General features: G+C 40.2%; 2 protein-coding genes across 3 annotated transcripts in view; both read left to right on the top strand.

The window, feature by feature from the left end:
* opn4xb (opsin 4xb) overlaps positions 1-2,945 on the top strand; it is a 34,093-nt gene extending 31,148 nt beyond the window's left edge. Inside the window, exon 10 of the mRNA XM_015340274.2 lies at positions 434-2,945. Coding sequence (XP_015195760.2) covers positions 434-760 — 327 coding nt within the window. The 3' untranslated portion in view covers positions 761-2,945. The remainder of the gene's footprint in view (positions 1-433) is intronic.
* An 8,790-nt stretch (positions 2,946-11,735) lies between these two features.
* The window catches only part of pdlim5a (PDZ and LIM domain 5a), a 128,502-nt gene continuing 112,596 nt past the window's right edge, over positions 11,736-27,641 (top strand). The window contains exons 1-2 of one of the 2 annotated variants that reach the window (XM_069186894.1): positions 11,750-11,856; positions 12,917-13,052. The gene's annotated coding sequence lies outside the window, so the exon portion shown is untranslated. Of the gene's footprint in view, positions 11,857-12,916; positions 13,053-27,641 lie in introns of both variants that reach the window. The other variant, XM_069186904.1, reaches the window with a different exon arrangement.

The raw sequence follows: 27,641 nt of genomic DNA, 5'->3' as shown, positions 1-27,641 counted from the left end.
TTCAGAAAGTATTGCTGAGATTCTCTGTCAGGGTGGCAGAGGGTAGGAACCACATTTACAGTGAGCAAAATAGGATTCTTTAAGATTGATTCTGTGACAAATGTTCAGGCTGATTGGTATGCAAATTTTTGAGATCCTATTCAATTAAATGAGCTGTGTGTGCAGTCTACTGGGAAGGTCTGCAGTCATTAATTAATTTAACAACAGCATGGCTGGCTGTGGTACTAAAGCCCTCACACTTTGAGATCCTTGCTGGAAATCAAATGATTTTTTTTCTCTATGTTATCATGATATTTTTTGTCAGTTATAGTTTTATGAAAAAACATACTTAACATCATTATTCCACAAACAGAATTCAATATAATGTGAAATTACACTTTTAAAATTTTTTATGCATCTTTTCTGTTGTTGTGCTTCTGTTCTGGTGTTTCAGGAGAAACTCTCCGTGGGGAAGCCCTTGAGCATCTTTGAGCAGGAGCTGGTGTCAGGATCTTTAAACTCGGCCTCATATCCTCTCCTGGTGACCAAAAGTGAGACTCACAACAGCTCAGACACTACAACAGGAGAAAATGGGTTGAGTTTGTCAAAAATGGGCCTGGACCCTTTTGTCAACACATCTGTTCCTCGCATTGTCATTAGTCCTACATCAGAGACAAGTCTCCTGGAAGATACCATATTGGAAGGGAAAAAGACAAGCTCCTTGACACAGGAGAACAGGAGTATCTTACTGGACCTTCAGACTTTAAACTGCTACACATAGCTCTTGGACACTACTGAAAAATTCCTTTCCTAAAGACATGGCACAGTTCTTTGTTTTTTTCTGTTTAATCTAGAAAAGAAAAATGTTCTTGTGTAACAGGGTTCAGTGGCGTCTGGGCATAGACAGAGCTGAACTCCCTGCACTGGTGGGGTGGAATTTGCCGCTGTCTGGGGTTCAGAGCTGTCCGAGGATGGGCACTGTCTGGGGTTTACACTGTTTGGGGCTCTGAGGATTTGAGGAGGCAAGGTCTGGGGTTCATGTTGTCTGGGGGGGCAATGTCTGGGTTTCACACTGTCGTTCTGTAGGGTTCTGAAGCCAGGGGTGCCCATGAGAAGTTGGGTCCCAGCATGGGGCAGAGTGGCACCCATCACACTTGCACCACCTTTTTCTCACTAGGTGACAAGACTCATGTCGATGACCCCTGTTTCTGCAGACCCCTAAGACAAGCAGTCATGTCTCATCATAATGAACTGTACAGCCTCATGGTGCCACAGGTGTGGCGGTGTGAATAGATGGCCTCCTCTTCTCTTATTATCAGATTAGCACATACAACATTTTGACAGAAATGTAAAAAATGTGCATTTTTAACATTTGAGGTATGAGTGACAATTTTTGGGGCAAGAAAAAATGAATCACTGACCTTAGGGCTGTGGATAGTCACACTCCTTGTACAAATCACTAACTGTCATGCTCTTAAACCAAACCCCTCCTCTTAAGGACACTCCAGCCCTTCCTAGTTTTATTCTTGATTTCCTGCACCTACCTCCGGTTCCTGCCCCCGTCCTACAAAAGCCAGGCGTTCCTGCCAATCTGGGCTAAGCTTTGGAAGATGGATGCCCGGAAGCCCACCTATCCGCGAGTCCAGCGGACTTGATGGCACAGGCTTCATCACGGTGTCCTGACCGTCTGAGTCCGGGATTAGGGAGTGTCTGGTCCTGTGACCCCCCTTTTATTCCCCAGTCCCTCCGCCGGATCCCGCTCTCTGGTTTTTAACTCTGTTCGTCTGTCAGGATGGATTACCTGGTCTTGGACTTTTGCTACACTCATAGATTTACCTCTGACTCCTTTGGACTGTTGGCCTCGGCCACACCTCCCCCGAACACCAGCGCACCATGGACACGCCCCCCTGTTTTCCTTCCAGCCTCTTTGCATGCTTTTTCCCCCGTGTTTTCCTCACTCCTCCCAGGATCCCAGGATTGTGTTGTCTGCATAGGGCCGTGAAATAACGCTTCGTGACACTAACATTATTCAGTGTGACTTCAGGATCTGTCGGTAAAAGCCAATATGCTCTTTATTAGTTTTGTCCAGGCACATTTTCTCCATAATTACAATTATTTGGTCTTTCCTGGTCCAGGACTGAAAATTGTTTAGCCTGAAACCACTTCTGGAGGACCGACTACTTGTAAATGCATTATTCTTATGTGGTGAGCATATATACTATATTAATGAAGAGATTAATTCATTTTTTATTTACTCAGGCTATCCATTGAGCAAGCTGACGCTGTTGGTGTTGATGTTGTTGTTTTAGGTGTCTGTGTACCAGAGGGTTAGATCATGACATTTGTGGACTATATAAACATATATTTTATTCAGGTAAAAAAACAAAGAATGACAATAATCCTGGAACAATGCTGTCCCAACTGTCAGAACAATAGGCTTATGGCTGCAATAGTCCAGGAACTGTGTGATAGAATGGGGTTTAGAATGCCATGTATGCTTAGTAGTCATTGAGAACAATGTGCTTTAAGAAATGTTTTAATTTATTTAAGCTCACCTGATAACTTTGTTGATTTGTTTAACTTCTCTTTGCAATTTGAGCTAGTGAGCAGTTTTTCAAGCAGCAACTTGAAAGCAGTTTTTTTTGTGTGTTTTCTTATTCATTTGATCTGTCGTACTTCTTCAAAGTGAATATGTCCTGAACATTGAGGTGTGTTACATTGTGTAGTATTGGTACAAATCATTAATTTGCCTTTTAAATGAATTCCTGTTTGTATTTTCAGTTTTAACATGCAAACATCCTCTACATACTCTATCAGTTACATTATATATTGCAAATTACAGAATGTAACGACAATCATTGTTTGCGCAGAATTTAAAAGGAAGAAATAGATGATTCTCCTTTCAGAGTTAAAATATTTTGCTTATGTGTTAAATTAAGATTGTACAATGTTAATCATAAAGTAGAGTTTATCTCATGTTTTCAGTCTCAGCAGCAATTTATTTCTAGATTTTTTTAAGTGGTTGATGTCTGTGCTTTAACAGACATACTACAGGTGAAGTCAGTGCCCTATAAGGAGTACAATGGCCAACACACCTACATTTCATGTGCATTGAAGTTTGTCAGCCCTCCTTAAATCAATTGAGCATTAATTGAACAGGTGTTTCTGTATCATAAAGGAAGTGGCAGATGGCGTTTATATACTGCAAAACGGCCTATATAACACATAATGGTATTGACATTTCAGAGTTTTTATAGCACTACAGGTGATGCCAGATAAGAAATAAAATCATGCGAGAGAACAGAGGTTTTGCTGCTGAAAGCCTTAACAGAGCAATTGAGAGATTCTGTGACACCGACTGTCTCTGTTTCCTTACATTCCTCTCTCATTGTCTCGTCATTGGGATCCTTCAGAGTCTGTAGATTCCGCCATAGCCTGGCTGTGTCACGATCGTAAACCCCTCCTCTTAAGGACCCTCCAGCCCTACCTTGTTTATACTCAGCTCCCGCACCTGCCTCCGGTTCCAGCCCCCCGTGTTATATGAACCAGACGTTCCTGCCTATCGGGGCTCAGGTTTGGAATATGGACGCCCGGATCCCGCCTACCCGCGAGTCCGGGAGCGACTTGACAGCATCGGCTTCACAACGGCGTCCTGACCATCTGGGTCTGGGTCTTTTTATTCCCCCGTGCCTCCGCCGGATCCCGCTCCGGTTTTTTCATTCATGGATTTGCCGCGGGCTCCCTTGGACTGTTGGCCTCGGCCACACCTCCCCCGAACACTAGCGCACCATGGACACGCCCCCTGTTTTCCTTCCAGCCCCTAGCATGCCTCTTTCCCTGTGTTTTCTTCACTTCCCTCCAGATCATGTTGACTGCATAGGGCCCTGATAGAACGCTTTGTGACATTGAACTGTCCAATATGAGGCTGAGGAGTGACTCTCGTGGGTATCAGACCAGTGTCCCTATGCACTGGAGGACCTCAAAACTCCAAAGTATGGGCTTGTTGACTAACAGTATCTTAGTAGGATCACTGCTTGTCACAGAACCTGATTGTAGGTCTGCATCTGTTTGAATTACACTGTATGTGTCCTTATTGACTGCTTTCTTTAATCAAGGGGTCTCAGGAACTTTTAAAAATACTCTGCATTTCCTATTTTGTATTTACAGCACTTACTCACACATCACCAGCATAATCGCATACCTAATGCGAGGCGACAGCTGACATGAGGCAGGATATGGACCGTAGGCCACTGAGGCTTATACAGTATATGAGCCTTGGGAACACAAATCTGGGCTAGTCTATTGTAAGTTATGTAAAATATAACCCAAAATGCATTCACTTTGACAGCTGATGAGAACACTGACAAAGTCACATTCCTTCTCTTTCGAACAGGAATGGGAGAACCAGGCCAACTGACTTGGCACCTTTGTCCTAATAAAACACTTATGCTCTGATCAAAGTCTTGGGCCTGTGTTTTGCCTCATCTGCCTTCTGTTAAGGGAAAGGTAAAACACCAACAGACACCAGACACATATCAAGATGTCAAGATGTTCCTTGATAGATTCACCTATTCTTTTCTTTTGTTTCTTTTTATTACAACATGTTAAACTCGTGTTTGTATAAACTGGTAAGCACTACATTACAATAGTCAAATCTGTAAAAGACAGCTGCATGAGTTAGCGTTTCCGCGTTAGACAGAGATAAGATATATTGTTCCTTAGCTCAATCCCAACATAGGAACAGTGAGTAGTCATTATAGTTTGTGACCGCTAGATGACACTAGTAGACTGCGCAATACAGGGTTTACGGTCCTGAGTGTCACGAGAGACGAGATAAACAGTAATTATTTGAAGCCTTGCTTGTGTTAACAGTGTAGATCTATAAACTGCAATACTCTGTCTTAAAATGTAAATATGAAGTGCACTAAGGTACCTGTAAACGTCTTGTTCGATTTTTTCAACAAAGTAAGATGCCAGTTTTACTTTGTAAACTCCAAGTTACACTAAAGGACATACTCTATATGTTCCAGAGTCACATGGTAATTTAAAAAGGGACTAGATTACATTCTGTACAGTATAGTGTGTGTTACCTACGGCAATTAGTACCGCGTTCAGGTACTGGTCATTTAGTTAAATATTAAAGAATCCAGAATGTCATTGTTAAAGATGTTTAAGAATGTCTCCAGGTTGATTACGTTTTGATTTAAAATACATTTCGTAGCTTTGCTAGCCATAGAGAATATCTAGCTCAATTAAAGAAGTGTATTGGGTTTTGCTAATTCCTGGAGCTCCGACCAGGCCCTCGAATCTGGTCAAATTATCTTTCACACTCCGGAAAGAAAAGCTCTCATATTGCCTCCAGGAAGCTATCATCAGCAGATTACTGGCATAATATTTGCAACTGAACGTTTTATTTAAAAAAAGATTATTTTTTCTTAAAGCAGATCTTGTTTTACTTTTTTATCCCCTTGTTTTTTTTTATTTAGAAGGCGTATCTTCAGCGTGTCAAGAGCGACTCGGCACTGTTTCTTATTTAAGATCGGCCGTCAGCTGACCTTCCTCCTGCAGCTCGTGAGAGCGTTACACTAACTGGTTCGCAAAGTATTTACTCCAGCTAAGCAACACTGTCTCCACACAGCTGTACAGTAACTCATTCTATCCAGCTTGGTAAATTGTTTTCTTAATAGCTGTCCTATCAGCAAATATGCACAGCATTTTTTTTGCTTTGCGTTTAAAAGAAAATATTACCAACATGCAACACAGAAACAAAAATAAAACACTCGCATTCCTAAAATCACTGTCCTTTTTACTGACTAACTGGTATATTGTTGTTTGGCTAAAGGAACTCGGATTTTTGGACTGTAAAATTAAAGTTTGTGCAAAGCCACCACCATTAAACATTAGAAACATGAGAAGTGTGATTAAGTTAAAATAGCATTTTTATAGGAAGAAACCTCATGAATTAATCAAAAAGAAACAAAGCATTTAATTGTGTTGCCAAGCATTTTTCTACATGGGCAGAGTGTACTGTACACCTAGGGATTCAGTGACCCAGGTCAGATTCTCTCACTCAGTGCCCTTAATAATACAATGCTAAAGAGAAGCAGTTTCCCATCCTGCACACAATACCACAGGCTGCAACTGGCTTTCCCTAATTTTCTAACATCCTTCCCTGGAGGGACTGGATAAGAACAGCTCTTGTAAAAATTAATTTCTCATCCTGTTGTAAAGACTTGGTTTAAATTTCAATTCAGAATGTTTTGATATGGCTCTGGGGCTTAGGAAAACGAGCCCAGTGTAGTTCATGTCTGTTTCAGCCTGCTCCCAGAGACAAGTGGAAATTAGACTTTATTGTAAAAAGAGATTGGGTTTAATTCCATCCTTGCTCTTTGTCAGACTGGCTTTGTAATAGCAGCAGTGGGTGTATGTAAGACAGTGACTGGTCCTGTGTTTGGGTTAAATCAAGAACCATGATACCATCCTTCCTCAGGAGCGTAGAAATGGAAGTCCTGTTCAAAAATGGCATCCAGTTAAAAAAAATTCAAGAATAAGAAATTGGAAGAGTGTATCTCTTAAGGATCATAGATTTTTAAAAATACCCACTCCACTGATAAATAGAGCCAATTGAGCAGGAACACAGATATTTTGGAATGGTTTCAGATTTTCCTTCTCCATGAAGTGGAATAGATGTCTATAGATGTCTAACAATTTAAAATCTAGGAACTGGCAACCTCATCTGGCTTTACTACACCATAGGTATGAGGGCCATTGTGTAAGTATTGTAAAAAGCACTTCTACAGTAATTGTTCTTTTAAAGGAACTCACAAAAGCTACTGTACCTCTGCGCTCCTGCGTACAGCAACACCTCCATGGTCATGGAGAAACTATTACATCACTACTAATGCTCTCAACGAAACCAAACAGCTTATCACGAAACCAAATAGTTTGTCCCTGATGTAAGGGCAACTGGCTCGTGAATGCACAGCACTATCATCTACTCTACATAACGCTATGCATTTTATTTTTAAAAAGTAATTTAAGAAACTTCCACAGCTAGGTCCCCTGTCAGGAGGGTGAGAGGAAGCACAGGGGAGTTTCACCTACTCAGCTTGTGAGAGGGGAAAGCAACAGCTGCTATGCAGATTACAGTATGTGCAGGTAGGAAAACTAATACTGTGGCCATATATTGGGGAAGCCACTGTTCTGACCTTGTGAGATAGTTTTGTCAGCACGTTCTATTGAATGTATGGTACAGGGGCTCGCAGATTTGTTTCCATCTCATATGACAAAGGGACAAAACATTGTTGAACAGAAATATTTATGGATTTTTGATGTGTGCACAAACATCCAGAAAACATGAGGGTCATTTATTCAAATGTACAGTGCGATATTCCTTTAAATAAAATCCAACCAATGCAAATCTACAATAACATTCTATGGACACTTTCCGTTTTTGTGAACTGATATGTTCAATGGTTGGAATGGACAGAGAAGCTATATTTTTGCCTTCAGCACCTGCCTTTGGCCTTGCAAGGAGAATTCTTGAGATGCACTCTCTTTTTAAGAGCAGTTCCATCATGTGATGATAAAGAAAATTAGGAAACAAGTTCACACATCCTCTCAGGTAAAGGTTTGTTAAAGAACACAGATTTCTTTATTCTCATTGCAACTATCAAGAATGTAATCAAACAATAATAAACCAGCGTTTTATGGGTGATTGATTACATCTGTCACATCTCCCCTTGTTGATAAACTAAAGACTACGACAGGAAGTCTAATAGTAATCCTATTGCTAATGTTTTCAATTTCAACACTACAAAATATTAGAAAAGCATCTGGTGCAAATACTTTTAGATTTTAGAAAAAGACGATTTGCCTTTCTGTGGACTGGTGCAAAGCAACAATTACAGTATGTTCAAGCAGTGATTTTGTCAATCAGGTGTTTTCCTTAAAGATAATTTAATTCAGGCCATTTTTTTATTCATTTGATTTGAAGAGTTTGGAACACATTTTAACAACAATTAGATTAAGTATGCATTAACAGCTAATGCTGACGGACACCTACATCTTCTACCCATGAAAAAATCATCCTGTAATTATTTTCAAGATAAATAAACATGCTGAACTTGTTGTTATTCTCCCTGGTGATGTGACAGAACAAACAGGAGGCTGTTTAATTCCGTATTTAGGGTTTGTTAATAGCATTAAATCTGAAGAAAGGCCCCTGTTCCCTCAGGATTGGAACGTGAGGCTGAGTTGATGGGGTCCCGGCTGAGATTGCCTATGGGAAAGGCTGCTTGGCCCCAGCTTTCTTCCTCTTACACAGGGAAGCGTGTTTGTGGAATAAGCATCTCACAGCACTGCATGAGCACCCGGTTTTGACTTGGAGCATCTGTGGATTCACAGGACTGAGAGCAGTCTGCAGCCCACACTCATTAAGGCCATGGAGTTAACACTGCAACGAGCTCGGCAGCATGTCAGCAGCTCAGTCACTCTCTAATGTGGACTTTGCTCACTTGGGGGCTGCCAATTTAAGGTCTGACCGAAAGGTGAATCTGTCTCATGTTCCTCTTACTTTAATATGCTGCCTCGTACAGGTGCAGTGTCTTTTGAAATATACTTGTATAATCTGTATAATCCAAGAACGAAATGTAATGTGTTTTAAATTTGTTATTTCATCAGTCCCAGATGTTAGCATTAGCCACAGTAACCATATACTTTTCCTGTCTAATAAGACTTAATGGCGCCAAAAGATTAGTGCTTTTCATCTTCGCATTTCTGACAAATGAAACAAAGGTGCTGCTAATGAAATAAAAAAGCATATCTGGGTTAGATTGTTTCCTCATATACTTACAGTATACTCAGCCAGTGCTGCTGTCGTACTCTTGCACTGGTAATCTTAACACACTACAAAAAGTTGCGGTCCAATTAGACTTCTTTTGCTTATGCAGCATTTATGGTAGTTGAGTGTTGCTTCTTTCTATCCTTGCATTGAGAACAGGATTTGGACACTGATGATGCATTCCTTCATTTGAAACATTCTTCTTATTTTTCATTCTCGCACAAGACAGGCCTTTTGACTAAGAGATGTCCTCTTCTGAACAAACTCTGGCCATGTCTTTCCTGTCTGATTCAAACCAGAGTGCTCTTCTGCCAGGTCAGTGATAATGGGCATGCTGTGTGCAACAGCATGGGCTCATGTCAAAGCTCAACCCTGATTTCATCTGAGCAGGGCATGTCAGTTTGAATTAACTGGTGAAATGAAGCACAGAGCATTAAGTCCTCAGTGACAGGAGATCTATAAAGAGGAGCTGAGAAAAATCATTAGCCAGAAACCCCAGGAACAGTGTTTACAGAAGTGTTTAGTGGAATGGAAAGTGTATTTAAAACTCAGAACAGGAGGCTCGTCTTTACACAAAGTGTTGTGAGATTGTGCAACAAACAGACCAACTATGTTGTTGAAGCCAATATCCTGACCCTTTTCATGAAACAGCTACTGTAGATGAAATCTCCAAATCATTTAGCAGCTGGTAGCTAAACAAGCCAAATGGACCAAATGGTGAGTGATCTATGACATCAAAATTTAGGAATCTTTTGCTCTGTTTTTTGTTGAATTAACAACATCAAGAGCAAGATAGGGGAAAAAATTGTATTACAGAGAACGATATTTGAAGTACAGAGAGAATAAATCACCTTGATACAGATGGAGTCTACCAAACCACAGCACAGAGGTATTCGAATGTATAAAATTCTGCTCTGTGAAATCCATTTTCAGCTATGGTTTGAATGAAAGGATGCGTGACAAACACTGTCCCCCACTTCGTCTCACGGTCTGTCCTGTTCTCGCGGAGCTGCTCCTGGATCTGACTTCTATCTGGCGTGTTCTTCTTGTTTGTATCCTCAATCTTATATTTGCACATTTTCTGCCACTGGAGCAATTTGGATGCAGTGGCACCTACTTATTCACAAAAATAACAAAGGATGTTGGAAACCCCTGGATAAATTGGTAATGGCTGTTGGACTTCAGGAACTGCCCAGGCATTTTAAAGGTCTGTGAGAAGAAGTCAGATAGTGCAGACCTTACTATAAAAGGAAGGGTTATGGAAACACAGCCCTTACTAACCGCATTCTTTTGTTAGACCAAGCCGTGAGCTCCAAAAACGACTGCCGCATTTTAGCACTGGACACACCCCTGATCATTAACTCATTCCCCCTATGGGAAACCCATGGAGGAATTGCTCTGGCTGGGATTCACATCTCCCCTTCTCAAGAGCTGGCACTGCAGCATGGACTGCGTCAGCTTTGTCCCAGCTCTTGGGAGGGGCGCCTTTGATGAATTGTGGGCCTGAGGTCCATGTATATTTTGACCGATTTCAGCTCAGTAATGGGCAATTTGCCTGGGTACTCCTGATACCTGTGGAGAGTTGCAAAGGGGAAAAAATCATGTTACATACTGTTGTTTTTAAAATGTCTTGTAGGCTTTATACGTTTCATAGGTATAGCATTTATTGATACTTGATTTGAACATTCTCGGCTAAATTTGGACATTACAGATATATTGTATAAGTTTCTATAGAAATGTATCTGTTCTTTTTATTGCTCTCTTTCTGACGACTTGCACATTTTTAAAAAGTCTGGTTTAATCTTCCTAAAGTCACTTCTGCTCTACACAAAGAAGTCTGAAGGGCAGAAAGAAACACTTGAATACAGTAGCTTTCTTAACACAGTTTGTGCACTGGGTTACAGTGCAGATTATTCACAGTTCGAACTAGGATTCTAATAGTGCATAAATGTGTACATTATATCATGTCTCTCCAGAGACATAATGGGAGAGAATCTAGATTTCTGTCACTGACTCCAGTCTGCAGGCATAGGAGCCCTGTAGGTACCTGAAGAAGGAAAAGAAAATTGTTTTGAGACCAGAGACTATGGTTTAGTCGAGCCCCTGCTGAAAACTATTTTGCAGAAGCATAAGAGTTTTTTTTTGTTCCACAAAAAATGTTAGGCATGGATTAAATCAAAAGCTTTGACATGCCCACAAACAGCAAATAACAAACTCTGTTTTAATGGCAGGTTTCCACTGGGAAGGAACAAGAAGCCTCTGTCAAGCAGAAATCCACATTGAAGTGCTGAGTTTATAATTTGTGACTGACTAAGGGGAGGAGGTTTGATTTACAATGTGCCTCAATTTGTGAAAGAAGTGAGTGTGACTGAAATAGCATCAAACAAAATATGTTAGAACTTACAAAGGCTCCTTTTTATTGTTGGTGACTAAGATTTGAAATTGTCAATGTTTAAGTACAAGAGAGCAATAGGGTGTAGAAGCCAGGGCTGTAGGCCAGAGGGCTGTGGGTTCAAATCCTGGGAGAAGTGCTTGAAGATACAGTACTTTACTCAGGGTGATATTGTAAAATACATTATATAAATTCTAAAAAATAATTGTTATTTTATTAAAAAAAAGTTATTTTCAGGTGGGATGTAGGGGACACAGTACATTTCTGTTTCAGTATTTAATCCCCAGTCTCCCATAAGAACTGTTTATTTTTATATCTCATGTGAAGTTTAAGTATATTTTCCTGTCCCATGAGTTATATTGTTGTCAACCCTTCTGACATTTAAACGTATCTATTTGATATGCAGACCATCTACTTTCTGTCAGAAATATGCAACTGCAGACAACAGAAAATATATTTCCGTGCAGCTCCGGCACCGGGTTCTGCGTCCGGCAGGGTCCGGCCCCTGAGCTGAGATGCCACTCCTCCTGCAGGGCGCAGAGAGGAGCACAGGCTGAGGCGGAAGTCAAACTGCTCTGAGACCGTCAGCCGCGGAGGAGCTGTTAACTGTCAGCCGGACGGAGACCCAGATACACAGACAAAGGTGAGTGAAAGGGGAACGGCGATACTGTAACACAGTACGGGGAAGGTACTGGATAAAAATCTCTTTGAAGCTAACTGCTACCATTTGGGACTTCGCACAAGTTCCTGGTCTTGAAACTTTGCTGCACGTTGACTGAACACACCGGGGCGTTACAGGGCAGCATTAACAAGGCTGAGCTCAGCAGCAAGTGCAGCCTAGCTAGGGGAATGAAACTCTCCGAGATTTCTTCGAGTTGTTAATTATATTTTACAGTTTCGTATAAGTGTGTGCGGACCTCTTTCCACTTTTGTCGCTTAAAAGTACAAATTGTCCTTCGGCTAGACACAACTGGGCTCTTCTTTCACCATTTTTCCTGTTTGTTACTTACGTTGTTAATCTTAATTATATTTAACATCTGTTTGACGCAGTGTCGCAGATTAACGTTACCTGGTTTTAGGTGAGATTTTTTTTTTCTTGTGGTGGTTTTGTTTGCAATCTGGCTAAATTGGGCGAGGGCAGGGTGCGCCGGTGCAAGCAGGGACACGAGTCGGTGTCTCGCTCTGATTAGACGGTATACAGTACATCCGCAAAACATTACAGATCATGAATGATCCTGGACCTTGAGCAATGAGTACGCTTTTTAAAGTAATATAATAAATACGTTTAACGCCAGCTAGCTACAGATATTAAAAGCGCTCCTTGTCCCTTTTCTAACTGTGTTTTAGTTGGTTTCAAGGTACAAAGTAGTAATCATGAAATGCACTTTAAAAATAGCTGCCTACCGAGTTTTGTACAGCATATGTTAATAACACGATCAAAGCGCAAGTAGCTGTGTAGTCACACAACGGTTGTATGAATCCTCCAACTTCCTCTTCGGTGTTGCAGCAGTCTGAAATGTTGGGCGGTGAGACGATTTATCACCCACCAGTAACAAATGTTACAAAACACCCTATGGGGAAAAAAAGCATGATATATTTACTCATAGCTTTCTTTAGTTTGTAATCACTGTATAAGCAGGTTCAGCGATTCACCTAGACTAGCAGAACGTACTGTGATACTGTTACTGTTATTGTTATTGCAGTGGTTATCCAGTGGTACCTCGGAGGCAGGCGCATCCCGGAATAGAGAGGGTGATTTTCACCTCAAGTCGTGTAGTGTGTAAAAATAAAGTCAGTGCTTTTCAACAGTGGGTCTGCTGAGACAATACAGCGGACCAGGTAATGCACATTTCTCCTCCATTTTTCAGTAGGATTGTTTGTGATTGTTTCCCTTTGATTTTGGAGACTAGCTTTGTAGTTTCAGTACAGAGCAGAATGAAGAAAATACCTGTGTCTTCAAGGTGTCTGATTTGTTCTTACCAGCAGTGCAGTTTTTGAAAATTCAGAGTAGTGACTTTGTAAATGGAACAACTGAGTCATTGAGTCAGGGATTCAGCAGCAGAAATAATGCCAGCTGCAGTTGTCACTTTTAACTTGCTACTCTTCACAGAGACCCACAAGCTTACCCTCTTGGAGGAGAATTTAAACTGTGGTCCAAACTTTGGAATGAGGTTCCTCATTTGTAAGGATTTACTCAGGACATCTTGTGGCTGAGACAGATACAATGCCCTGTTACATTGAAGGTCCTATGATTTAGAAATGGAAGACAAGAGTTGACCTAGAACTACAGTATGAGTGGCTCGACCAGATGACAGACCGATATTGGGCCAGGGGAACTGGGCAATTGGTTAAAAAGGAACTACATGCCTGCCAATAACCAACTCCAAGATGAATGTGAGTGGAAAGGAAACTTTGCACAATGCTGGAATGCCCATTGGTGAGGTTTTGGGCACTGGATCCATGACAATGTCTCATCTCATAGTGTGCAATCTTGAGAGGTTTCTGAAGACACAGTTTCTACTGAGATATTAATGAGTACAGCTTTAAATAAAGAACTCCTAAGAAATTAAACTGTCAGGCGTATGGGATAAAGACTACTGTATATACATATACTGCAGAACTCTACTTTCTCTTCTTGTTTTTAAGACACAATTTTGTTGATGAATAATATGTCAGTTGAAGAGATGTGATCTTTTTAAGGCTTTCTGAGGCTTTGACTCTTACAGCTAACCAAGTGCTGGATATTTTATGCTTATTTGTTTATTTTCAGCCCATGAGCCTGGACAGGGATGTGAAGTTAAAATGATGTACTGCATATATGCAGGCATCTGCTTTGTAGTGCATCAGTACCTGTTTGTGCTATAAGTGCCTGCAGGTTTTTTCCATTACTGCTTTGTAATTCAGCAGTTATCTAATTCCAGGATCAATTTGTAAAATTGTTATGTCCAAATTTATTGGAACACAAAATGTGTTTATTGAGCTTTTTCACACACATATGTGTTTGTTTACTACACAAGTGATTCTTGTTCACATATCTTACATGGAAGTCATTTGAAACTCAGCTCAAACATCTTGGGGAAATGTGTTTAGGATCATTGTGTTATAGAAGTGAGGAATTGTGCTTTGTCATCATCTTTTCATATGCAACTGCATGATGAACAATAGTGTATGTGTTGATGTTATAATTCACTCAGTTGTGTAAACAACACTAAATTTCTCAAAAATCACAGGCATGTTATACTGATAATTTTTGGCTATGTGCTTCTTTCATGTTGCCTATCTGATTTAAAAGTGTTATTTGTTAAGGTCATGCATAAAGGTAATACATTTCCTATTTTGAAGTTTGCAGTGGTTTTTAATAAAAGTACTGTAGCTTGATTTCACAAATAAATCGAATGTACAAAAGCAATGATCACTGGGTCATGGGTCATTTGATGGCCTGTTTGCATGTTATTGTACATTACTTGAGATTGATACTGCTCATTTCTGTGAGTGCTTATGAACATTGACAAAAGTTAGGGCAGATGTAGGGTTGTGAACTTAGGCTGAGAAAAGTAGTGCTGATCCACTCGACCTGACTGCCTTTATGGAAAACATTCCTTTATGGAATGACCGCATCAACAAAATCTGATACAGTAGGTCTGCAGTACCTACAGGTGGCAAGTCACTTGCATACAGTATAAACATACTGTGGCTTACAGAACCACTGACATTTTACACTTGTTCAATACCCATGAAAGAACATGTAAAACTAGGACAGTAGGCACTTCTTTACACAAATGCTTTTAGGAGTTTGAAACAAGTGGCCCACCAATATTGTTGAAATTGATACCCTGCTTCCTTCATGGATGAAACCCTGGGTCAGTAAGCTACTGAAAACAGATATTTGAATGCCCCCAATGGTTTTTCTCTTGTTTTTAATTTTTCTTGTGTTTTGTGTTGTGTTTATATTTGCATACTTATTAAACTGTGAAAGATCCAAATGACCAAGTCAGTTTTACCACATGCCAGTCAAAACTTCACCAGTAAGGCCAACAGTGATAAGTATGTTAACTCATGTTCTACAAAGGATTTCGGCTTCTTTTTAATACTTTATTTTAACACTTGTGTTATATTCTGAAGCCTTTTGTGCGGTCATTAAATCAGACAGTAAAGTAGATAGATAATAGTAAGTAGAGTTGCATACAGAAGGTCAGTTAAATTAAGATTGAAAAGAAGCCACATGAAGGTAATATTCTGCCTTAATAAGGACCTTAACTAACCTTAAACATCACTCCAGAATTGACAATTGAACATTGGTTTTCAATTTGTAGACGTCCAGCTACACAAAGCAGTGGTTATGTTTTGGCTTCCTCTTTTGCAAGCTGTCTTATGTTCTTAGTTTAGTTTCACTAAGGTAATAAACTGCCAAACACTGAATGGCCTCCTCTCATTTCTAAGTTTTGTGTTTGTGTTCTAATTTTGCATGACTTAACTGACGACCTTCTTGTCTTTCTATATAGAAGCAACCTCTACCAACATTCTAAAGAATATAGGGTTATTAAGGTCTATCTAAAATCACCCTGCAAGTGCTTAGACCAGTGAAAAGAAGTGTAATTCAAACATTTAATACAGTTATCCCGTTGATTGGATTTGCATATATTTCACAATGAAAAGAGTTAAATCCTGTCCCAGTATCACCAGAATGAAGTCTGATCTGTTCCACTGTCAGGTCAGGCTTTGCAGCTAATTACTGTAAAGAGTAGCTGCTGGCAGTTTGATTCAGTTCTGAGGCCTCTGGTTGACATGCACTGTAGAGAACGCAGTTTTGTATCAGTGTGGATTGTCACAGAAGGTACTGTACTGAGGGGTTATCAGCTTTTCTTTCTCCAACTGACAAAATACCTCCTGCAGTGTATGGATTCTTCTGAGTGTCTCCTGGTCTAGCCAAATAAACAATACGTTTTTGAAATTTACTTATTTGAGCTGGATCTTTGCTCAACATTCAGCCTGTTATTCAGTGCAGGCCACAGCCGTTTATCATGTGTGCCTCCTACAGAGAGTACTGGCTTGTGAAGGGCTCTGATAAAAACCTGCCAGTATTATCCCATTTGAAATCCAGAAGTACCTCCATTCCAGACAGAAACTGGAGATGCACATGTAATCCTGAGCACCACTCCTGAGAGACACTAATAAAACTAGGAAGCTGGCTGCAGCCCCAGAGAAGAAAGAAACACATTCAGCATTAGCTTGACTCGCTGGAGCACTGAACAGCTGCAGCAGGAAACAAAATAGGAACCCAAGGACCTTTGTTCTTTCTCTGAAGCTGGAGTGCTTCGTTTGGCACAGTGTCTCAGAAATACGAAAGGACAGGACAAACGTTAGAAATCGAAATCTTGGTAATGTTTTATTCGAATGTTGGTGCATAATGGCTTATTAACCCCTTCATAACTGTTACACAAGGTCTTATGATCACATGTATAGTGTTTTACAGGAACATGGACAAACATGCATAAGAGGTCATGACATTCATTTTAGCATCTCATTATACTAAAAGCAAGAAACAATGCTAAGACATGTCATGACCTCTTTTAGCAGTTCAGGTGGGTAGCTGCGTCAGCTTGCGTAGTCTGTAAAGGTACAGTACAAGTAATAGGCTTGTTCCATGCTGAAAAGAGAAGAGAGAAAACGCAACGTTTCAGCTGAGAAGCCTTCGCTCATATCTGAGGAAGGCTTCTCAGCCAAAACGTTGTGTTTTCTCTCTTCTCTTTTCAGCATGACCTCTTATATACATGTACATCATTTGCATGTTCCTGTATGAGGGGATTCTGAAGCCGTTATGCAGAAGCCTTCACATAAAGCATTATCAAAATCTTTTTCAGCCTTTTCACATTTTTAAGGTCTTTCAGGATTTGTGTTGCATCTTTTAAGTAATAATCCATCAGGCCCCTGAAAGTACTTTATCTCAAATACCAGATTTCACATGTCGCACATTTGTTCTGAAGCCATTTTTATTGAGAGGTATTATAATGAATTTCACAGTACAGAGTTATTTGTAAAAGTGTGAAATCAGTAGCTCAAATTCCTGTGCTTACAAGTAAAGCTGGAGGTTATCTGTCTTACACATTCATGTCTTGCTTTGTAAGAACTTGCGTTTTTTTTCCACTCTGTGGTGACCAGATGTGTTACTTGTGCGGTGTTCAGTTGTCGTGGCGCTGGCACTCTCTGTGTGGCCCCAGTTAATGAACCCCTTTCACTTTGAGAGTTGCAGCTTCTCTTTGCTTGTACAGACACAGTACAGATTTAACAGTAAGAGAACTACAGGTGGGAGCTGTAATCAACTAACATGACTAGGGGAAAAAATGATACTGAAGTTGGCTGTTTTTATCTCTGTTAATATGCAGCTCCTCTCGAAAGTATGGCAGAGGAAAGCATGTTCAGCGCATGGTGCTATCAGCTTGTATGTGGAATGGATGCTTGATGGAGCTGCCCTGCTCTCTCTGTTACGTGGGCCAGTGTTTCTATGTATGTGAATTTAGGAGCCGTCCTGCTTGTAGAATTTATAAAGGGGCCTTTACTCCAAAGGAAAAGGACCCGATGCCTGCTGCACGGAGACTGGTTCCAGGTTTGATATGTGGCAGGGGCAGTTCTAAGGTTCTTGCTGAGCATTGTTGAGCTCTGTTTCGAGTGTTAAAGAAAACTTTCGGGAAGTTAAAAAAAAAACAGCACACTATTCTGTATTGCTTTTCTTCTTCACGATTGAAAGTGTGTGAAGGGGCTGAGTCTCTGTAGTATTTGTTTGGCAATCTGCAGTACAGCATTATCAACAATATTTAGTTTTAGGTAGACTTGTCTGAAGGTCAACAGTTTTTCAGAATTATCATTGCTTAGTAGCCACAAATTATATTTAATTTTTTTTATTTGAACAATTCTTTGGCAGTGGTGCTTAGAGGGTTCATGGTCTGTTCTGTATTGGTTCTTTTGACCATGACTTTGTCAAATATTATTCCGTAGCTGTTATGCAGAAAGATTAAACTTTCCCAGTTCCTGCCATCCGGCTCCTTTTATCTCTGGATACCGAGACAACTGTTTGGATAGGAAGTGGACAGCAGTCTGACTCGTAAGCCCAGACCAGTGTCCGTGGGCTTGCCTGTGTTTTTAGAGATCTGGTTGTCAATGAGAAGCCCCTCTATAATTAGAACACTTTGAATTTTTTCCGTTGTAAATCTTGGCTGCTAAAAATGTAACTTGAATAGATCCTCTCTGTAAAAGCTGGTCAGATGATGGAAATTTAGTGTTAAAAAGGATTAAAATGCTGTTCTACTTAGAAAACGTTGTTCAGTACTGTATGGCCTTGGGTAACCCGAAATACTAGAAGGCAAAGGGATTTTTCTTTGCAGTTTTTCTTGGTGTTCTTCTTATTGCCAGCAGCCATATCACCCTGCAACTCACAATTGGCAACCCACTGAAGCTAAGCAGGTGTGAGCCTGGTCAGTACCTGGATGGGAGACCTCCTGGGAAAAACTAAGGTTGCTGCTGGAAGAGGTGTTAGTGGGGCCAGTGGGGGGCGCTCACCCTGCGGTCCATGTGGGTCCTAATGCCCCAGTATAGTGATGGGGACACTATACTGTAAACAGGCGCCGTCCTTCGGATGAGACGTAAAACCGAGGTCCTGACTCTCTGTGGTCATTAAAAATCCCAGGTCGCTTCTCGAAAAGAGTAGGGGTGTAACCCCGGTGTCCTGGCCAAATTTCCAATTGGCCCTTACTAATCATGGCCTCCTAATAATCCCCCTCTATGAATCGGCTACATTACTCTGCTCTCCTCCCCACTGATAGCTGATGTGTGGTGAGCGTTCTGGCGCACTATGGCTGCCGTCGCATCATCCAGGTGGATGCTGCACATTGGTGGTGGTGGAGGGGAGTCCCCATTACCTGTAAAGCGCTTTGAGTGGAGTGTCCAGAAAAAGCGCTATATAAGTGTAAGCAATTATTATTAATTATTATTATTATTATTTCATAATAAATCTGTTCAGTCTGTCCATTCAAACTGTTTCTCACAGGTTTTGATTAAAAATCTTTGCAGAAAATGTTAAAATGTCATTGGCAACTCAGCAAAATGGGGGCATCATTGGAAATGGGGTGAATAGTGTTAAAGCTACTGTATCCTTGAGCATTTGTATTGAAATAAAGTTTACAGTGTTTGGATTTTGATTAATTGTTTTGGGGATTTGTTTTAATAATTGATCATTCATGACTTACCAATGAAACACTCAAGTGACTTGCATAATCACTGATTGGTTTAATGTCAAACTTGGTGAAAATCAAGAAAGAAAAATGGAGAAAGGAATCTTATGGCCCCTTTGTCAATAGAACAACATCTTTGTAATGTCGCTGTGAGGCTGGGCTAAATCAACATACTGTTGCTTGCTGTCTGGGGTTCTCGTTAGACTTTTCTAACCTGGACACACCTGGGAGACTAGATCACGACTCCTTGCCAAGATCAGTGGGGATCGATGAGAAGGCCCAACTGTGAGGATCTGGAGAGGAGCATTTAATCGCGACAAGACATCACTTAATCATAATCTACCTGCATAGTGGCAGTTTGGGAATCACAGTTGCAGAAAGCTAAAGGCATGAATCAGGTTTGAACTCGGTGTCAGAATGTGTGCTTATCCCTGCCGAGCCACTGGCGAGCCCCTGACTCTGGTTTAATATTGTCTCTTTTCAATTCACATTTAATATGTTTCACAATCTAGCATATGCTGTCTGATCTGCTAAAGCAGCGCATGCGTAACCCTGAAAAGCAGAATGAAACTCATTATTTAATAATGATGGATTCACTGTTCTGAAACATTCTGAGTTTTAGTTACTTTTTAGTAGTAGAAACAATTTCTACTTTGTGTCGCACATTGTTTCCTGGAGGCTTCAGAAGAAATTTACATACAGTAGAGCAGGGGCCTTCAAGATTCCTTATAGTTCAGAGCTCGTTAATATTCTGCTCTTCAGCCATGACGAAACTTGCAGGAAGACCCCCAGCAGCCCTCTCACTTTTAAACATATAAGCCCAGATTAATGTTACTAACCTTGTCATTAACTTTTAGCTTTGAACTTTCTGACTTTTCTGGACCTCATTCCTGGTTAGTGAGACATGAGACAGTTGTTTCAGTTATTTAGTCGGTTGATTTCAGTCACTGAGAGATTTACTGTCTTCAGCAGACATGTCTGGACTTTCTGACACAGTCGTCTGTCTGCATCATTTCCCTTGAGGAATTAGTCAAACACTCTTGTGGTCCTCTTAAATAGCTGTCAAATCTCCTTTGCATTGTGATAATGACTGTCACAACTAGCTTAAGGTAAACCACAGGAAAGCAAAATAATATTTATTACCTTAAAACTGAGAAAAAGAAGGTTTATTTAAAAAATCCCTGGGGGGAACGGCTTGCAAAGCACAAGATGCTAGAAAAAGCCACCTGGAAGTTCTGTTTTATTTCATTGTGTTATAATGCAACAAATAACTTTTGCTAGAATGTTGAATGGCAACCTTTCAACGAAAAAATACTATTAATGCAGCACATCTCAATTCAGTGACTTCTGATCTGACTGATTTGGGAGACAATAGCAAACTCAGAAGGCATCACCTCGGCTCTGGCCTCCGTTGACTGTAATCTCCGAGCAGAATTTCTGGAATATTCAGTATAATGACGTCTCTTAAGTGTTTGTATCACATTAGTGTATATATTGTCATGGACTTTCAAATGGATGTATTTGCATATCAAAAATGTTTTATTAACTATAATCTTGAGCATAGTGTTTGCAGAATGAAAAGGTATTGTTACAGATGGGGGGTTACAAAAATAGTACAAATCAGTTATTGACAGAGCGGTTTAATCAATAAGTATAAAAATTATTCATAACCCCCAACTTGTGTGTGTAAGTGATTTCTCTATAATATTCCCAAGCAGCTGGTATAATTAGAGGTACGTGAATTCTTTGTTCTCTGGCACAGCTTTGGTGAAAAGAGTAATAACATAGACACTTGGTAAGTAAATGTTTATTAACATTGACAAGACACAAAGTACACTACACACAATAAAATATACAACACACAAGTTACTCTATCTATAGTATTTACAGACCAGGCGTTTCAGATGCCTAAAATCCTAATCACCCAGAAAACCCCCCAGACTTCTACTAAGTATGAAACTCTTAAATAATACTTACAGAGGCCAAATAAGAGATAAGCTGACCTCTAAATAAATGCAGTGCAATCTGTACTTAAATCTCTCCCTCTGCACCCCGAATGCCACAAAATAAATGGGAGCCTATCTCCCTATTCTAAAAATGCACCCCAAGCAGGAAAGAGATTTCTGACTCGGGTATCTTTTACCCAGGAAACCAAAGTTCCCTAAAAACACAGAAAGGCAAGGTTCAAATTCTTCGCTCCAGTCAGGTTTTGTTTGGATGATCATGGAGTAGGGGCTCTTGCCTGGCGCAAGCTTCATGTTCCAACACCTTTTCTCTCTATTCACTCCTATCCTTCTTGTTTCTGCCTCTGTGCTCTTAATGTGATCTTACATTTTGTGTTTCTGTCTTGCTGTGCTTTGAAGCCAGAAGTGTTTACTCTGCCACATGTCACAAACTTTATCTAAAAGCTAGGAAACAATTCTCAGTCACCTAAAGCTGTAACAGTATATAAAAGCTGAAGTATAGAGGTATTTATGGAGGTTTAGATATAAGGACTGAAAGTCCCGTGAGAATCCTAGGACAGATTCCTGGAGTTATTTGCTGTAAAATCTTGAGGGTCTCAAACACACAGACTGATGTCATTATGTCTGATGTGGTGGTTAACCCCAGAGTTTGTGTTGTGTTTGTTGGACAAGGGCCATTTTCCTTGAGGGAGCTTAAGCAAATAACTGCATAACTACAAATCCTGTCCTACAGATGATTTCTGCCTTGCAATTACAGAGTAGTGAGCACCTTCTTCTTAAAACAAAGGAGTGTTTTTCCATTGTTCATATTTTTAAGGTTAGTGTAACAGAAACATAACCTAAAATATTTCCACCTTGTCTTAACTATAATCGTCATGTTTAATCAGAAACACTGATCTAATTACCAACAGCTATTACCCTCGGTTGACCTACTATGTGCAGTCAGGTACAGTACCACAGAGGTAAATGGAAATGACACTTTTATCTCCAGTTTATTTAGTTCTAGATTCCTGGGTAGTTGTTCAATTGAAACTTTTTATACAGTAAAAGGCTTAAAGATCTCTATAGTTTACTGGCCACTTCACAATGGTTGATTCCTCTCCATGGAAAGACACAATTTCATTTAGATTGTCTAGATTGGTAAAAAATCTTTCTTTTTGAATGTACATTATGCAATATATTACTGTAGTACCCATTTAGTACCCAGCAGGGGGTGCTCACCCTGCGGTCCATGTGGGTCCTAATGCCCCAGTATAGTGACGGGGACACTATACTGTAAACAGGCGCCTTCCTTTGGATGAGGACGTCCCAGGACGTTTCTCGAAAAGAGTAGGGGTGTAACCTGGCCAAAATTCCCCATTGGCCCTTACCAGTCATGGCCTCCTAATAATCCCCCTCTATGAATTGACTTAATTACTCTGCTCTCCTCCCCACTGATAGCTGATGTGTGGTGAGTGTTCTGGCGCACTACGGCTGCCTTCACATCACCCAGGTGGATGCTGCACATTGTGCTTTGTGTGGAGTGTCCAGAAAAGCGCCATATAAGTGTAAGAAATTATTATAATAATTATTATTATTTAATGATGACCATCTGGTTAATGGGTGAAGATATTTCAGACTTATTCTCAGAGATTCAGAATCTCTCAGATTCAGAATCTCTCGGAGATTATTCAGTGTCTTTTAAGAGACAATATTTCATTTTCAAGTGCCCTTTCTGGAAAGTGAGTCTAGATTTAGATTATAAAACACCTACTGTGTGTTCCAGTGCCAGACCAAAGGTCAGTTTAATACACCAACAGCTTATCAATCTGTTTTTATGGGGTGGATATACTTTTCCAGCTGCAGATTCACTTGATCAGCAGTTCCAGACTTAAAATGGGCTATACTGTAAGCCTCCAGCTGCAATATTCCATGATTGTTAACGATTACAGTATTTGAAGGACCTAAAATTATGGTGTCTTTATATGTTTTGCATAAAAATAAATCTGATTTAAGTACACAATTTCAACAATAAAACATCTCTCCCCTTAACTTCTGGATGCAAGCAAATGTCAGTCATTTTCTGTCAAAATCACCAAGGAATTTGTTTCTGAAAGCTTACTGTTTTTCACATTGGAACTATTGCTGGATCGGTTTATACTGTAACTTTATCTATGTACCTTCTGAGCTATTGAAGCCCTTGAGGTGCCCTTGAGGTGCTGTATGACAGGGCTTTCCTATCAAGAACCATCCCAGGTGACCAGGTTCATTGAAATGTGAGACAGGCTCACCTGTTGTGTCATGGAACGGCTGCTTTTGTTTGACATAACATTGTTCCAGGTGATATAACAAAAAACTCAGCTTCGCACAGTTATTGGATTATCTGAAGAGTATTTTCTGGGAGAGGCACAGCATAGCAATGAGGTGATTAGCTCATACAGCTGAAGCCCGACAGCCTTGAAGGGTCTCAACCAGTGCAGGACAGGTTGTGTGTCCCATTTTGTAGGTGGGGGCAGGGGGAGGGGTGTGGTTGACCAGTTCTGGATATGTGACTAAAACAGAACCCAATGAGCTTGAGAGACTCAGCCCAAGCTGTGTTCCAGCATCATGACATTGGACATCACTGGATCATGTGGAGCCCTGTCAACATGCACATGCAGTGTGTCCCAAAAGACTCCGACCAGTGGACGTGTTGGAGATTTTTGTAATTCTTGTGCTGCACAGGAGTCGCTTGTGGAAAGCTGAGTCTTAATCAACTGATTGTAAAAACAAGAATTGGCGAATCCTGATTATCTTAAAAATGTGAAAATTAGGTGGTAGAAATTGTAGATGAATTGGTACTCTGTGGGAGGTGGTTCACTTTGCTAGGAGAAATTCTTCATGTACAGTATGTGTTTTCAGCTGTTGTCATTCATCCTATTCATAAAACTGTTTTTTAGAATAGTAATTTTATCTTGATTATATAATGGGAACAAGCTAACAGATAATGCAGGAGACCTCAATGCAGAGACCCTCTTCCAGTCAGTCTCTTTCACCTGTTTTTGTGAGTAGAATCTAAGCAATGATTGCATTGTACTGGATGTGCAGTGTTAGTGACTTCCAGCAGTCTGTGATCAGATCAAGCAGGAGTGCGGCATGTTATGTAATGACCCAGCTTTTCCAGTGTGTGAAAAGTTTCTATTCTGGTCTTTCGTTGAAAGATACAATGAACCTTTTCCATGACAGGATGCAGGCAGGTTATCAATTCGGAGAAGCCCAAAATAAACCATAGTTAATGCACATGGAATTTGCATTTGCTGGACATTTCTTTAATTTAAAGGTTCATGACACAGACATTTTATGCTTTGGTTATGTCCATTCTCTTATACACCCTTATCTTTTTGGTGTGTCTGACTGCTCTGTGACCGTGCCAGGTGAAAAGGACTATTGTCAAAGCATCCAGGTCTGCTGTTTCTGTGGCTCCTGCTTTAGGTGTTTCACAATGCCATAGGACAGTCAGGACAGAATCCTCATATTCCATGGAAGATTTTTCCTACACTCATTTCTGTGTATTGTATTTATCTGTCCAATATCTTCCTGACTCAGCTTCTTAGCTCGAAGATGAATGAAGATTTTTTTCAGCTTTCTCCTGAAAGCAAGGTATCTGTAGGCTACAGGAGGCAGTATCTGAGCAGTGCACAATATTTGTCTTTTGAGGATGTGTTTTGTCCAGCAGCCTATCTTTTTCTCACATAGATAAACATCAACTGCATCACAAGAACATGTATCTCTGGAAAAAAAAATGTTCTGCAGGTTCATCTGGCACACAGCAGTGGTTTATTTTTGTTTTTATTGCCTTTGCTTTCAGAACCTATATTACACCTCAGTATTGCAATTTTTCTGATTCATGTTAATTTTATTATCTTATTTCTTTGTCTCTGAATTTAGTTTTTTTGTAATGTTGTTTTTCTGTGGTTAATTGGTTATATAAAGACATCAGCTAGAAGAATAAATGAGCTCCTACTACATACTGTCATTGATTGATGTCTGACCTGCAGTGTGCTGGTTTTCCTGTTCAAGACTACCGTTATGTTAAGAACATTAGAGCAGCAAGTTGTACTTCTTCAGCATAAGAATGTAGTTCTTCCAGAAATTGTGAATGCTGGAAAAGAATTTGTGGAAAAATCAAACAATTTAATATGTTTAAGAGATGTTTTAACTAAAAAAAGGCTTTAATATTTGCTTCAATCTGCTTGAATTACTACTATAACCCTGACTGTATGGTGGTGGAGTTCTGCCACTATGTTTACACTTCTAAGCAAATATCTGGATGTTCAGCTGGAATTTACTCGGGAACCTGGGATGGGAAACTGGAAAAGAGAAATCTTTTGTTTTTCCAAACCTTCCCCAGGCATTGTCAGGCACAAGAATGATCTTGCTGGAATGGCAGTGCAGGACTTGAATGTAATTTGAGGTACAATTTACCAATGGAAGGTTTCGAAACATCTCCCAACATGCCAGCAGCTCATCTGGCTGTTCTATTGCCCCTCCCTCCCCAGAAATGTAAAGTTTCCAGCTTTCACTGGCGCCTCTGACAGCTTAGCCAGAGTAATCGCCTGACTGGAGTGCCTCCCCATCCCTGCTCCCAGAAGCAGGAGACATCCTTGAAACCTTCAAACCAAGCCTTGGACACAATGAGCAGAGCACAGAGCACATTACACAAACAAGGTCTGTTGTTTCCACACAAACCACAAGACCTGTCTGATTAACCAGCCAGCCCTGACCCACCTAGAAAATTAAAGTATTATGAGTCTGACCTCATACAGACCATGCACTATGAGAATAAGAAACAGTCAATTGGCCTATATTGTGTCAATGCAATAACATAGCTGGAGGGTTGTTGAATGATTTGCCCAAAGTATCATTCTTTTAATTGGCTGCTAGCATCACTGGAGCAAACCTACCTTTGTTTCAACAAAGTTGGACCATTTTCAGTGTAGCCCTCCTACCCATTTCTTGGGTTGGAAATCTGTATTTGGCATCTAGTGCATGTCTTGATGAAATGTAAAACAAAAATGTATTTTGAAACAGACATGTCCAGTAAAAATAAAGATTAATAAACTCCAGTTTGGAATTATCTCAAGCTGTTCAATTTTTGAAGCTGTAGGATTTTGTCCTTGAAGATCTTATTCTCTGTTCATACAGTGATTCTGATGCAGGGTACCCATGACAGACCAGGTACCTCCTCATGCACCCTAGTCGCCCTCTTCCAATTCTGTGTCTCTGTGAGGAGGCCCTTGCGCCCTTTTTATGTCAGCCAAAACACAGCATGTGAAGAGGCTAAGTTATTTTTTCAAGGTGACACAGAATGAGTCAGTACCTGGGATGTCTGTGATGGAGCTTGAGGTGGGGAGATGAGGCTTGAGCCAGGCATCTACTACTAAGTTCACCGTATTGCCCTTCAGCGGCTCTTGTTCTGTTTAGCGTCTTGAATCACCTTTTACCACATCCTTCGAACCCAGCACTTCTCTGTGGCCATCTGGTCTTGAGCTTAGTCACTGAGAAATGCAATGCTCAATTTTACACTTGCATGTCACATTATATCACACTATTTATCTGTGACTGCTGGTTTATCCACAATGCTGGATATGACTGCTGGATATGATTTTGTGTAATTTTAGATCTAAATATTTGCCAAAGTAATATTTTTTTCTTTTTGTCTTACAACATACAGTAAATCAGACTTTGATGCATAAATAACGTTCCAGATGATATCTTTGTACCTCAGAGATGTTATTTATCATGTGCATCTCATGTCTTCATTGTTTCAAGCACAGTTATTTAAGTATACTTGCCTATTTTTTATTAGTTATAAAAATAGTTAATGTTCTTGATCCTTTTATATTAATGTTATGTTAATATAGATGTTATTGTGTTTCTCCTCCCTTTAGATATTAAACCTTGGTAATATTCATGTTTTAATAAAACAGTGCATAATAAAACTTAATTGGAATAATTCAGTTTTAGGCCTTGCTATTCTAAAAGTATGTAGTAATATTTAAAGGAAAGTCTTAAACTCATTGTAACTCAGTTTCAGATACAGTAGGTGTGAGTGGGGTTTGAATTGCTCACAGAACAGTGAAAACAAACAATGCCACGCTGTTTTGTGCTGCTCCTGCTGTGAAATTCACAAAAGCAGTATGTCTGAATCCCCAGTGATGGTTGATCATCTTTGCTTTCCATTTTTGACTGCTGTATTGCAGTCTGAAGACTATATTGGC

This window comes from Lepisosteus oculatus, chromosome 3, assembly GCF_040954835.1.
Source record: "Lepisosteus oculatus isolate fLepOcu1 chromosome 3, fLepOcu1.hap2, whole genome shotgun sequence".
Classification (NCBI taxonomy): domain Eukaryota; kingdom Metazoa; phylum Chordata; class Actinopteri; order Semionotiformes; family Lepisosteidae; genus Lepisosteus; species Lepisosteus oculatus.
The sequence above is the reverse complement of the archived record's forward strand: the minus strand, read 5'-3'. Positions and strand labels throughout refer to the sequence as shown.